The 14,071-nt window shown below is 39.4% G+C and overlaps 1 protein-coding gene across 4 annotated transcripts in view; it reads right to left on the reverse strand.

The window, feature by feature from the left end:
• Positions 1-14,071, reverse strand: part of LOC127444080 (adenylate cyclase type 2-like) — a 99,230-nt gene that overhangs the window by 8,991 nt on the left and 76,168 nt on the right. For 3 of the 4 annotated variants that reach the window (XM_051703255.1, XM_051703273.1, XM_051703264.1), the window contains exons 4-18: positions 13,252-13,416; positions 12,964-13,113; positions 8,531-8,688; positions 6,963-7,074; positions 5,672-5,799; positions 4,916-5,074; positions 4,606-4,738; positions 4,300-4,488; positions 4,157-4,197; positions 3,970-4,029; positions 3,276-3,356; positions 3,065-3,134; positions 943-1,040; positions 747-831; positions 24-161 (exon numbers count right to left, since the gene is read on the reverse strand). In XM_051703255.1, coding sequence (XP_051559215.1) covers positions 24-161; positions 747-831; positions 943-1,040; positions 3,065-3,134; positions 3,276-3,356; positions 3,970-4,029; positions 4,157-4,197; positions 4,300-4,488; positions 4,606-4,738; positions 4,916-5,074; positions 5,672-5,799; positions 6,963-7,074; positions 8,531-8,688; positions 12,964-13,113; positions 13,252-13,416 — 1,767 coding nt within the window. The remainder of the gene's footprint in view (positions 1-23; positions 162-746; positions 832-942; positions 1,041-3,064; positions 3,135-3,275; positions 3,357-3,969; positions 4,030-4,156; positions 4,198-4,299; positions 4,489-4,605; positions 4,739-4,915; positions 5,075-5,671; positions 5,800-6,962; positions 7,075-8,530; positions 8,689-12,963; positions 13,114-13,251; positions 13,417-14,071) is intronic. The other variant, XM_051703282.1, reaches the window with a different exon arrangement.

Below are 14,071 nucleotides of genomic sequence, written 5' to 3' on the forward strand. Positions count from 1 at the left end.
ATTACTAAAAGGTTAAGCATTACCAAGTCGAACATGGCAATGATGACTATGACTGTGGTAGCAATAGTTGCCAAAGGGAGGCGCACAAAAGGTCTCTTAACCACTGCTTCAGATAGAGCAGACAGCCACGTACATGACTTCAACTTCTCGGGAAACATCCTCTGAGAGACAGATAGATAGATAGATAGATAGATAGATAGATAGATAGATAGATAGAGAGAGAGAGAGAGAGAGAGAGAGAGAGAGAACAACAGAAGGGGGAAATAGCAGTTAACAAAGAGAAAGGGAAAGAGAGAATGCTGGATATGACCTGTGCAATAGCTCCAGGTTATAAAAGTCAGAATGTGTTGGAAAAGGCAGCAGTATGTTTGAATGGGGCAGTCAGATACAGGGTCAAAGAGGACACAGAGAGGAGCACTGTGTGTACGTTAAGGTCTGTCGAGGTATCTATATGCATTTATATTTGTTTATGAGTGACACTGTAGCAAATGTCAGTCGGTTTTTAGTTATTTCACATTCCAGAATAAGTCAGTACTCACAATGGGCATCGCACATGACATTCTTCACATAACAACAAACTACACAGCAAAGGACATACTATATGCTCAAGCATCTATAAAACCGCAGGGGTGGGGCTGGATTCTTTTTGGACCTTTATTGTGCCTGAAGCCCACAAATTCACCAGAAACCATCAAGCCAAATAAGTGTGTGTGTGTTGAGGCAAAGGAAGGCAGTGGTGGTCTAACCTGAATATGACCTGCAAAACAGATGCACAAGGTTAAGAGCAGAACACACGCCAAAACCGCAAATGCAAGTCCCAGCTCTTTACGCCTGACAGAGACAGAAAGGCAGAAAGAGAGAGAGCCATATATTCTCAGGGCAGATGATTTTAGTACATCAGTACACATTCAGAGATTTTGTTTGTACATTAATGCCACTTACTGCTTGGTAACAAACATCTGGATGACGAAGATACAGAAGAAGATGAACGTGGCACAGCCGATGTAGTATTTAAAGCTTGGCATCTCTATAGTCCTGTACTAAAAGACCCACACACTTTAATAATCATTAAGTTCATACAGTCCATCGATTTCCAACCTTAAAGGAAAGTTTCCCATAAATGAAAATTCTCTCATTTACTCACCCTCATGCCATCCCAGATGTGTATGACTTTCTTTCTTCTGCAGAACACAAAGATTTTTAGAAGAATATTTCAGCTCTTTAGGTCCATACAATGCAAGTGAATGGGTGCCAAAATTTTGAAGCTCCAAAATCCACATAAGGGTAACATAAAAGTACTCCAGACGACTCCAGTGGTTAAATCTATATCTTCTGAAGCAATATGATACTATATTGCCAAAAGTATTCGCTCATCTGCCTTTAGACGCATATGAACTTAAGTGACATCCCATTCTTAATCCATAGGGTTTAATATGATGTCGCCCCACCCTTTGCAGCTATAACAGCTTCAACTCTTCTGGGAAGGCTTTCCACAAGGTTTAGGAGTGTGTTTATGGGAATTTTTGACCATTCTTCCAGAAGCGCATTTGTGAGGTCAGACACTGATGTTGGACGAGAAGGCCTGGCTCGCAGTCTTCGCTCTAACTCATCCCAAAGGTGCTCTATCGGGTTGAGGTCAGGACTCTGTGCAGGCCAGTCAAGTTCTTCCACACCAAACTCGCTCATCCATGTCTTTATGGACCTTGCTTTGTGCACTGGTGCGCAGTCATGTTGGAACAGAAAGGGGCCATCCCCAAACTGTTCCCACAAAGTTGGGAGCATGGAATTGTCCAAAATCTCTTGGTATGCTGAAGCATTCAGAGTTCCTTTCACTGGAACTAAGGGGCCAAGCCCAGCTCCTGAAAAACAACCCCACACCATAATCCCCCCTCCACCAAACTTCACAGTTGGCACAATGCAGTCAGACAAGTACCGTTCTCCTGGCAACCGCCAAACCCAGACTCGTCCATCAGATTGCCAGATGGAGAAGCGTGATTCGTCACTCCAGAGAACGCGTCTCCACTGCTCTAGAGTCCAGTGGCGGCATGCTTTACACCACTGCATCCGACACTTTGCATTGCACTTGGTGATGTATGGCTTGGATGCAGCTGCTCGGCCATGGAAACCCATTCCATGAAGCTCTCTATGCACTGTTCTTGAGCTAATCTGAAGGCCACATGAACTTTGGAGGTCTGTAGCGATTGACTCTGCAGAAAGTTGGGACCTCTGCGCACTATGCGCCTCAGCATCCGCTGACCCCGCTCTGTCATTTTACGTGGCCTACCACTTCGTGGCCGAGTTGCTGTCATTCCCAATCGCTTCCACTTTGTTATAATACCACTGACAGTTGACTGTGGAATATTTAGTAGCGAGGAAATTTCACGACTGGACTTGTTGCACAGGTGGCATCCTATCACAGTACCACGCTGGAATTCACTGAGCTCCTGAGAGCGGCCCATTCTTTCACAAATGTTTGTAGAAGCAGTCTGCATGCCTAGGTGCTTCATTTTATACACCTGTGGCCATGGAAGTAATTGGAACACCTGAATTCAATTATTTGGATGGGTGAGCGAATACTTTTGGCAATATAGTGTAGGTGTGGGTGAGAAACAGATGTATATTTAAGTCCATTTTTTTCTTTACTATAAATTCTCCTCCCTGCTCAATCAATCTCCACTTCAGTTTCACTTTCCCATTCTTCTTCTTCTGTTTTTGGTGATTCACAGTCTTAATGCATATCGCCCCCTACTGGGCAGAGAGGAGAATTTATGACAAAAATGACTTAAAAATGTATCTGTTCCTCACCCACACTTATCATATCATGTCTGAACACATGGATTTAACCACTGGAGTCATATGGATTACTATTATGCTCCCTCCATGTGGATTTTGGAGCTTCAACATTTTGGCACCCATTCACTTCCATTGTGAGGACCTACAGAGCTGAAATATTCTTTTAAAAATCTTAATTTGTGTCATACACATCTGGGATGCTAGGAGGGTGAGTAAATGATAAGATAATTTTCATTTTTGGGTGAACTAACCCTTTAAGTAAAACACTCACCTGCTTTTCCAGATCTCTTTTAGTAAACCTCAGCGTGAGGCCTGAGATCTCTTCAGACTTCACCCACTGCCTGCAAACACACCCAATATTTATGTTCATTCAACTGCACTGGATGGGCAATGCAAACTAGTTGTACAACCTAAACCAAACTGGACTTCACTCCATCTAAAAGGATTTAATGTGTTTGCGAGTATGTATGTGTAAGACTAACTTGCTTGAGCTCAGATCGTTGATGGTGGTAGTCATCTTGTCATGCAGTTCTTCATCAAACTTAGTCTTCTGAGATTTATTCCTACAGGGGACAGTACTGAGCTTAGAGAGAAGCATTCGTTTACACCCATTAGGTGACACACATTGATGTTCTGATGTCTCTGTGTGTACAGTGGCATTGTTGCACCGGGAAGACGGTCATAGCTGTTGTCATGCTGTTGCAGAGTTATTTTGGCCATGTGGCATACTATGTGGAAGCTTACGTGAATATGTGACTTTTTAGTATGTAGTTCTGTCGCTAATGCTTTCGAAGAAAATTCAGAGTAGTTTGTGTGTACATGTGAGGCTTGTGGCAGGCAGGATGCCGTGTGTTAGTTTAAACCCCTCAGAGAGATTGCAAGGGTCCTCTTGCAATGTGCCTCAACACAGCTCAGGAAGGAAAATGCTGTTTCCTCTCTCTCTCTCTCTCTCTCTCTCTCTCTCTCTCTCTCTTCTTTGCATGCAGAAACACACACACACTCATCTAAGCCAGCAGTGCACAGTAATCTTGTGTGAAAATGTAGGTATATTGAGGGAGTGCAGCTATGGCCATGCTAACTGTGTGCCCAGTAACAGAGGCTCAGTCAGAGATTGCATTGTTAGTGTTGAAACAGCATGCCCCAGAGTGCTGGCTAAGTCAGTATGGCTACACTCACTTATATGTGCTCAAGGGAGGAGCAGGTAAAGACAAGGGCTCCTCAAGAGACTCATCAAAGCTGTCAGAGAGCAACGATGAGAAAGACAACTTCAACATTGGTGCTACAGTGAGCCCAAACCAAAACCAAAAAGTAGCCTTCTGTCTCAAACATTCTCCTCACACACACATGCACAAACAATGCTCACCTCTCTGTAATTTTTGTCGATACTGATCTAAGAGGGAAGTCCTAAGGAGAGAGACAAAAGTGAGCATGTGTCACAAAGACTGAATCTCAGAGCTGTATCCTGCACACAGTGAGCTGCTTGTCACCTCTGTGTTTGTATCTGACCTTGCAACGACCTTTGCCATTGACCATGGCGTCTGTGCTGAATTCCTCTCGGCTCTGCAGGTGGGCGAAAGGTTTGACGGCCCCCCAAGACTCCAGGAAGCGTGTCATACGCACAGACGCTCGCATCTTCAAACCGTCACTCACACGAGGCTTCGTAACACTAGGAGCCATCAGCGATTGGTCTTTTGACTAAACACACAAAAATAAAAAATCAACACGTGCAGGTGTACACATGTGCAGTGCCATATACTGTATATACAGTATGTGCCAGGCACCCACTGCTAATGTATGATGTAAATTTCTGACCCGTGGATCTATGACCAGGTAAGTCTTGATGTTGAGCTCTTTAAGGTAGGGGTCTCTCAGGTGACCATTTCCTTCCTCCACCTCATATGCTTTGTTCAGGTGCTTCAGAGTCGCCTCCGTGATGTGAACTCGGCTAACAGAGAGCAAAAAACACATAGTAACAAATAATACTGTTGTCGTATGTAATACAGGGCACTTGCTATGTGTTTAGGCCTCAAGTAGGCCATTATGTCAATACAAGTGTTCTGTGCGCAGCTTTAAAACAAACACTTCTCACTACTCATTTGATAAGTGATGCTATTGTACCTACCCTGGTAACCCTCCAGACTCCATATGATTTGCTAAGGTGACATCATGTGACCATACATCAAACTGCCACTTCCGTAAGCCAATCACACCACAGAGGACGTTTCCGGAGTGCACACCAACTCGCATGTTTATATCCACACCTGTTGCCTCACGCACCTGCCTGTGGGTGATAATTTGAAAAATTATCAACCTGGAGTCCACCACAGTTTCTTGGAAACACTTATCACATCATGTCTACACTGGACACGTGCTACTCGTGCCACCTTATCATCCCGTCTGTCTGTAATAAAATGATTTTACTTACCAAATATCATAAAATCATTAATCATGAAAAACATGAATTTTATTCATGGCATATTTAGATAACTTCTGAATGTTACATCGATGCCAGCTTGTGATGTATCTTTTCTCTGGTCTCCTAATCATCTTTTGCCTCTAACCTTATATATGCAGCTTTAGGAACTAAAACATTATAATACTAATTATATAATAATAAGTAATTTTTTATACCAGTGGATTTCCATTAAAAAAAAAAAAAAGGGATACAGGATATTCTTCCATTGAACTGTTGCTGAAGTCTATTTGAGCTCACAGCTGACTGGTCCATACTATCTGCATGTCATTTCGATGCATCCAGTGTAGACAGTCTCAAGTCGTTGCATTGCGTCACGTCAACATATTAAGAGACGCTGTGCTAATGATGATGTAACTGCTGGTATAAATGTGTCTGTGTCATTGTGTGTACATATAAACTTACTTGATAGCTTCACACATGTCCAGGCCCATTTTAACACAGTTTTTGACATGTTTTGGTAGAGAAACGGGAAGGCCGGACACACAGTAATAACAGTCACCAAGAATTTTTATTCGCATACACTCGTTCTCCTACAGGACAAAAAACACAATCACACATTAGCAAACTTTAAGGACAACTACAGTGTACTATTAACCAATTAATTAAGTAGAAATCAAATTAGAAATTATACAGACACATAATTGAAGGCTTAAAAAAATTATAATAAAAGCTTTAAATTAGTGCTATCAGTAGATTAAAATTTTGAATCGCGATTAATCTCATGATTTTTCTTAGTTAATCGCGATTAATCTCAGATTTTAAAAGTGCTGAAATATGACTCTATATATACTGTACTTATTTCCTGTCAAAATGCATTTATTTCCTTCTTTGGAAAAAACAACACAATAGAACAAAACAATATGTAACAATGTTAAAATGTTCCAAACTCCACAGTACAAAGACAGAAATTCACTAAAATAGCACCAATTCAATTAAAATTAAACATTTACCAAAGTCTAAGTGGGATGTTGACTGATTGATAGAACTACTATTCATTGCAATGCACATTAAATCTCTTAAACCCTCATCCTCCACATTATTTATTGTCATCAGGCTGTCTTTTCACTTTGGATATGGAATGCATGCACATGATTTATTTTAGGGCAGCAAGCGCCACATTGAACTCCACAGAAAAAGCGCGTCTTGTTCTGCTTTAAGCGCTGGCACTGCCAATGGAAATATAAATCATCCGAATTGTCTGGTAATCATTAGCTGATGCTTCAGAAGCTCGGCGGCAACGGGTACAAAGTTGAAATTATGTTAAATTTGAGCGGAGCGTCAACAGACCCTCCACGGGAAAATAAGCTGTGCAGCAGGCTTGTAAGAACTGACATGCTCTTGTGGTAAAATGCTGACTTACAAAATACGTAAAGAACTTAACTTTTGTCACAAGTCCCATCAGTGTTTGTTTTATAGGTCCTTTCTCCGGCACGGAATCACTGTTGTGTGTTTGTTTGTAGTGTGTATACGAGTGTAATGTCCCTGCTGGACACATCACAAGGGTTCCACCCTCTAACCAGTGTTCAGAACTCTGAATAAAGAGTTTCAATAAACCAGTGCTGAATAAAATGTCAGAATCTAATGTTAAATCAGTACATGCCTTAATCGTGATTAAGAAAAAACGTACGCGTTATACATTTTAAATTAATCACACGTGTTAACGCTGACAGTACTACTTTAAATTAATACTTACTTTTGCAATCTGGTCAAATTTCCCAAAAAGCTCATTCAGCATGATCACAAGCTCCTTGGGAGAACAGTCACTGGCCAAACGTGTAAAACCCACAATGTCGGCATACAGGATACTAGCAAAAAGCGAAGAGAAGATGGAAAAAAGACACAATCATATGTTTTTCAAGCTCAATTTGGAACTGAAGCAAAAGGGAAAATAATATGTTCCCTGTGAATCTTTGGTCAGGTAAAAAAAGGAGAAGAGAGATTCAGGAGTTGACATGACTTCAGCTGAGCCCTTTTCAATGTGGAGAAAATTTTTTTAATAGCTGCAGCTCAGTATCATAGCTGTCTGAATGGCCAGAAAGGAATAAAACTTAATTAACGGGGCTCGTGGAAATTAACCTCTAAAGCCCCATACACACATGCAATGACTTCCAGTGACAAAGTGACTGGATCTCATTATTTTCAATGAGAGCTGGTGACTTCCGGCAACACGAGCAACATCGACTTCTAGCGACTAGATGTGGGCATGGTGAGCGGCATGACAAATTTGAAAAAATTTAACTTTATGCAAATGAGGAGCGACTTTTTGGAGCAACACCCAATAGGAGTGAAGAGGGTGTCAGTGGAGCCAGATGTCATTTGTCTCCTGTGAGATACTGGAGTTGATTGCAGGCAAGACAAGACAAAGGAGAAGTTTCTGTGAGAAATTTCACTGTTCTGCATAATTTGTCTGTAACCACATGGATATAATTTATTTTTATTTTTTTAAATGCGTGAAAAAGAAATTGTCAGCAGCCTGAGTGAGTTTGATTCGTACATTAATAGATTGTTAATCTTATTAGTGATATGATGCATACAGAACTGATACAGGTTATATAAAAACACTCTCCTCTGCAGAATATGCATTTTTAAGGATAAGAAAACTGATTCCTTGTCAAATTAGAATAATATCTTAGTTTTACTGTCAAAATGTCTCATCTGTGATAAGATTTTCAAGACTAAGCCAGACGTGCAGTCCACCAATAACATTAGAGCTACAGCAGAAGGAACGCCCACGAGCGACTTCAAGCAATAAAATCGCTGCATGTGTGTACGGGGCTTAAGACTCAAGCTGTTTTTAGTGTAGACTACAAGCCACAATCCATGTCATCACCCTCCTAATGAACAATTTCAAAAAGAGAGCAGATCCTATGAATCCTGGCAGGTGAACAGTTCTCTATTGTTTACTCACACACACACACACACACACACAGGTGAGTGTGTTTGTGTTCTATTCGAGCAGCTGTAAAGGGAGGCTACTGGGCTATATATCTAAATATAAATGGCTGCCTGAGAACCAGCCATTGTGAACAAGGGACAAAGAATATTAATAGATGTCCCATTCCTCTCCCTCCTCTTGGGGTTGGTGGGAAATGAAATTAATTAATGGCCACATGATGAGCACTCTGAGAGTCGGGACTAACAGACTGAGCATTCATTCAGTATCAGGACTTGATTAATGAGACTCACAAACAGCACAAACAGCTTTAGTTTTGCATAAAGGCTACTGTACAATGACAGTGTCAGTGTGGAAGCATGTGTTACCTGACGTTCTCATGCCTCTTCACATAAAGGCTGTGAAAGTTGTTGTCTCGAACCATACGCTGCTGTTCCTCCTTATCTTTACACTTGCAGCGTTCCATTATGGCCAACTTCATCTTCATGGAAATGTACACAGGGAGTACTGACTGCAACAGGTTTTCCTACAGAACACAAAAACACAAATTTAAACTGATATCAGACATTTAGTTTACTGTCGAAGTTAGCTGCTCACTGCTTTGCGAAGTCATCATATGAATTATTCCTAATTTCAGTAATCTCTCATCTTGAGTATCCAGTTCTGTCTCACTTTCTGCTGTTGTTCAACTGTAACAGATTACAGTGCATTCAGAAAGTACTCAGGCCCCTTAATTTTTTGTTCTTCACATTTTGTAATGTTGCAGCCTTATGCTAAAATGCTTTAAATTATATTTTTTTTCCACATCAATCTGCACTCCATGCCCCATAATGACAAAGCAAAAACCAGATTTTTCATAACTTTGCAAATTTATTAAAAAGAAAAAACTGAAATATCACATTGACATAAGTATTCAGACCCCTTGCTATGACACTTGAAATTTAGCTCAGGTGCATCCCATTCCTCTGGATCACCTTTGAGATGTTTCTACACTTTGATTGGAGTCCACCTGTGGCAAATTTAATTGATTGGACATGATTTATATATACAGACCTGTCTATATAAGGTCTCACAGCTGAAAATGCATATCAGAGTAAAAACCAAGCCATGAGGTCAAAGGAACTGCCTGTAGAGCTCAGAGACAGGATTATGTCAAGGCACAGATCTGGGGAAGGCTAAAAAAAAAATGTCAGATGCATTGAAGTTTCCCAAGAGCACAGTGGCCTCCATAGTTCTTAAATGGAAGAAGTTTGGAACAACCAGGACTCTTCCTAGAGCTGGCTGCCCGGCCAAACTGAGCAATCAGAGGAGAAGGGCCTTGGAAAGAGAGGTGACCAAGAACACGATGGCCACTCTGGTTGAGCTCCAGAGATCATGTGTGGAGATGGGAGAAACATTCAGAAGGACAACCTTCACTGCAACACTCCTCCGATCTGGGCAGACGGAAGCTGCTTGGAATTTCAAAAAAACACCTAAAGGACTCTCAGACTGTGAGAAACGAGATTCTCTGGTCTGATGAAACAAAGATTGAACTGTTTGGCCTCAATTTCAAGCGTCATGTCAGGAGGAAACCAGGCACTACTCATCACCTGCACAATACCATCCCAACGGTGAAGCATGGTGGTGGTAGCATCATGCTGTGGGGGTATTTTTCAGCAGCAGGAACTGGGTTGCTCATCGCATCATACCCAAAATGACTTGAGGCTGTAATGTCTGCCAAAGGTGCTTCAACTAAGTACTGAGTTAAGGGTCTGAATACTTATGTCAATGTGATATTTCAGTTTTTTTCTTTTTAATACATTTGCAAAGTAATGACAAATCTGGTTTTTGCTTTGTCATTATGGTGTATGGAGTGTAGATTGATGTGAAAAAAATAAATAATTTAAAGCATTTTAGCATAAGGCTGCAACATTACAAAATGTGAAAAAAAATTAAGGGGTCTGAATACTTTCTGAGCACACTGTAAGTGTCATTAGGCTATGAGATTTGAACTGTGCGAGTGTAAGGGGACCCATCAAACATCAAGTTTACTAACAGTATTAAGCCAGTAATTCATGCTAGTACTGGCTTTACAAAGCTGTTACTTATTAATTGCTGTAATAAAGACAATTTGACCACTTGTTCTAAAGTGAAAAATTACCTACTCAAATTATTCCTTTGTTTTGCATTTATTAGGTGGTATTCAAGTATAGTTGTTACTAATGAATTGTTAAAATATTAAGACAATGTGACTTCCATCTCTAAAATCAATCTTTTACTTACAGAAGTTATTGATCTGACTGACACTTTCAAAAGGATTATATAACTTTAACTAACAAATTCTGCAATCATTTAATCATTCATCAGGCATTTAATTTTTATTTTGTTTGCCATGGGACACAAACAGAGTTTTCAGAATATAAAATAAATATATAAATAAATAAATCACAAAAGCGCCATTAAACCATCATAAAAGTAATCAATTATAGTTGCGAGCTATAATCCACATTTTCAGGTAGTGCTGTTTGAGGAACAGACCCAAATTCAAGTGTTTTATTCAACGATCTCCGTCTTCAAAAGCCGTAGCGCCCCTTCTAAGGGAAGCCTACAAACTTAGCATAAAATAGCATAATGCGACGGTCCCATAGACATTCATTTAAACTGACGTTTAACAAGAGAAGTCATGTACGATTGTACAACAGGTAGGTGTCACTTTACGGCTTTCCCCAATCATTTGCATGGTATCCGCAAACGGTGACTTAACTGCCGTAATTCGCTAGTTGACCATTACGCTCTCTCCTATGATAGAACCATGGAGGTTGTTATCTCATTAATTAAAATAATCTCTGCCATTAACAGCTGTCATCCCACACTGATTTCAGATTCAAAAAATGTAGCCACAAAAAGCATTACGACAAGTTTTATGGCATGTACATTACTGCCAAGTTCTGTAATGTTTTGGTTTGAATGAAATATGACAGCACCTTCACGAAGTGCATCAGGAGAAGATTTCCAGCTATTAATAACTTACATTTCTCTCTCTCTCTTCCTCACACAAAAGTAGTATATGCCATCAGGGAGAAACTGGAATGCAGCACATCATCGTTCATCGATTTAATTTATATGACTGTTAAGTTTTTTATATGCTTAAGGAATTGTTAAGGTTAGATTTAGGTGTAGGGGTGGGATAAGCGGCTCCAAAATATTTATACATTTGTATATTGTAACAAAAATTGTCACTACATCAATCTGCTTATGTTTACTTTATTGTTGAAATGTGGTTATGTTTAGGGGTAAGGTTAAGGGATCTAAAATATCTATAAAATTGTAAAATGTTTGTACATGTTTCAATTGCAATAAAACTATGCAAACTCTTCTTTAAGTTTACTGAAAATATAGTAATCACCTAATAAGTGTCAATCAAATCAATAACTTGTGTAAGTAAAAGTATGACTTAGCATGAATTACTGGCTTAATACTGGTTAGTAAACCTAATATTAAATGGGTGTCAGAAATGGAGCATTAATTACAAGACTTTCTATTCAGAAATAGGATATTTAATAAGTTGTAAATTATGGCTTAGATCATCTTACTAAGCATTTGATTAATTATTAATTACTGCCTTATTTATGCTTAACTAGTGCCTCAAGAGGAAAGAGAGGCCTCAAGACTGTGTTCAAACACTTATTTAAGTGATTATTAAGTTGGAACAGGATAAACTTTTAACACATTCATTCATTATTTGCCAATATCTAATAATATCCTTTAGCTTTCAAAACAGTGGAAACTGAAAATGAAGCCAAAGGTAACACATATTAAACTAGAAAAGAAAGTTTCGTCAAGACAAACTTTGAATGTTGGATTGACAAAACCCTATCTGAAGGTTGAGAAAGAAAGAAAAAAAGCCTTAAATTCTAAAGGTTATGTAGTTTGAATTGATGACATAACTGTTTACAAGCAAACACTTGGTAGTGACACTTCAAAGTTTTCCAGGCCCCTCAGAAAAGAGCTGTTTTACATTAGCACTTCATTCAAGTTAAGATTGGTCCTTCTGTAGATTTCCATCATTATTGTTGGATCAGGGTAAACACAGGAGTATTAAAGACACATTTCGCATGCATTTGAGGGTGAGTTTTCAAAAACCTGATACACGTCTGATAAATACAAATACTGAATAAAGTTGAAACTTGTTTCTGTTGTTCAAAAGGGAACCCATGTAGATTTCTTTATAACCCATAGATATAAGTTTATAATAATTTTCATTAACATTAACAGGCACTATTATATTACATGATACTTAAAAGATCATTAGAACTGTAGTTCTGCTCACAGTTGTCACTAAAATCTGCATGTCTGAAGAACCCAAAAGCTCAGTTGCTCGTTGTGTGATGAATCTGTCTTATACCTGGGCACTTTGAAAGGAGATTTTAGTTTGAAAGCTATTTGGTTGCTAGGGTGCTCAGGGTGGTTGCTAGGTGGTTGCCATATGAAGCAGTTGCTAGGGTGTTCTGAGTGGTTGCTAGGGCACTTCTAGGACATAGCTTGAAAGAATTTGAAAAAATCCTAACCCAAATTTGTACAATAACAGAATGTTGGCTTTGCCAGGCCAATAAATTCACAAAGTGCAGACTTTACAATATTTCCTCTGAAACAGGCTTAAAACATGCTCTTACACATGATCTGACAAATGAAAACTATATTTATCTATAATAATACATCAAGGGTGACATGTTGGAATGTGTATATTATTTGCTTACTTTTAACTTTTATATGTTTGTTTTTGCTGTGTCTGTGGTGTGTAGAAGTGCAGTTGTATAAGCACCTGCTGTCTCTTCTCAATCTCCAGTTTCATGCGAATGCCAAGGCAGCGGAGAGTATCCTGAAATGTCTGCCTGAGAGCTTTTTCCATCAGAACCTTATGAAATGCCCCAACCACGCTTCCACAAACAAACAACACTGCATTTGACAACAACTAGAGTGAAAGAGTAAGAGAGACAGAGAGAGACTGTTTTACATTCTAACATTAAGATGTTACATCCTTTTCTGTTTGTTTACTAACAGCTAAAAATTCACCTCCTTCCAACCAATCATAATCTTGATTTGCTGTTACCTGATTGGTGATGAGGTGTCTGGGATAGTGCTTTTCCACTGTGAGGTGCACTGACAAAACAATGATGTGAGACAGAGAGGAGATGATACTCAGAGTTACAGCATAGCTCATTTGGAACGGCAGCATGGTGTAGACTGTAATGATGATGAAGAGGAAAAAGGGCACCTAGAGAAAGACAGAGGAGTGAAACAATATACAATAATACAAATGTAATATAACAATATACTAAACACACTTGAAGTCAGAAGTTTACGTACACCTTAGCCAAATACATTTAAACTCAGTTTTTCACTATTCCTGACATTTATTTGTAGAAAACATTCCCTGTCTTAGGTCAGTTAGAATCACTATTTTAAGGATGTGAAATATCAGAATAATAGTAGAGAGAATTATTTATTTCAGCTTTGATTTCTTTCATCACATTCTCAGTGGGTCAGAAGTTTACATACAATTTGTTATTATTTGGTAGCATTGCCTTTAAATTGTTTAACTTGGGTCAAACATTTTGCGTAGCCTTCCACAAGCTTCTCACAATAAGTTGCTGGAATTTTGGCCCATTCCTCCAGACAGAACTGGTGTAACTGAGTCAGGTTAGTACGCTTCCTTGCTCGCACACGCTTTTTCAGTTCTGCCCACAAATTTTCAATCAGATTGTGATGGCCACTCCAATACCTTGACTTTGTTTTCCTTAAGCCATTTTGCCACAACTTTGTAGGTATGCTTGGGGTCATTGTCCATTTGGAAGACCCATTTGCGACCAAGCTTTAACTTCATGGCTGATGTCTTGAGATATTGCTTCAATATATATAAGATCTTTGTC

Source organism: Myxocyprinus asiaticus, chromosome 1 (assembly GCF_019703515.2).
Source record: "Myxocyprinus asiaticus isolate MX2 ecotype Aquarium Trade chromosome 1, UBuf_Myxa_2, whole genome shotgun sequence".
NCBI lineage: Eukaryota > Metazoa > Chordata > Actinopteri > Cypriniformes > Catostomidae > Myxocyprinus > Myxocyprinus asiaticus.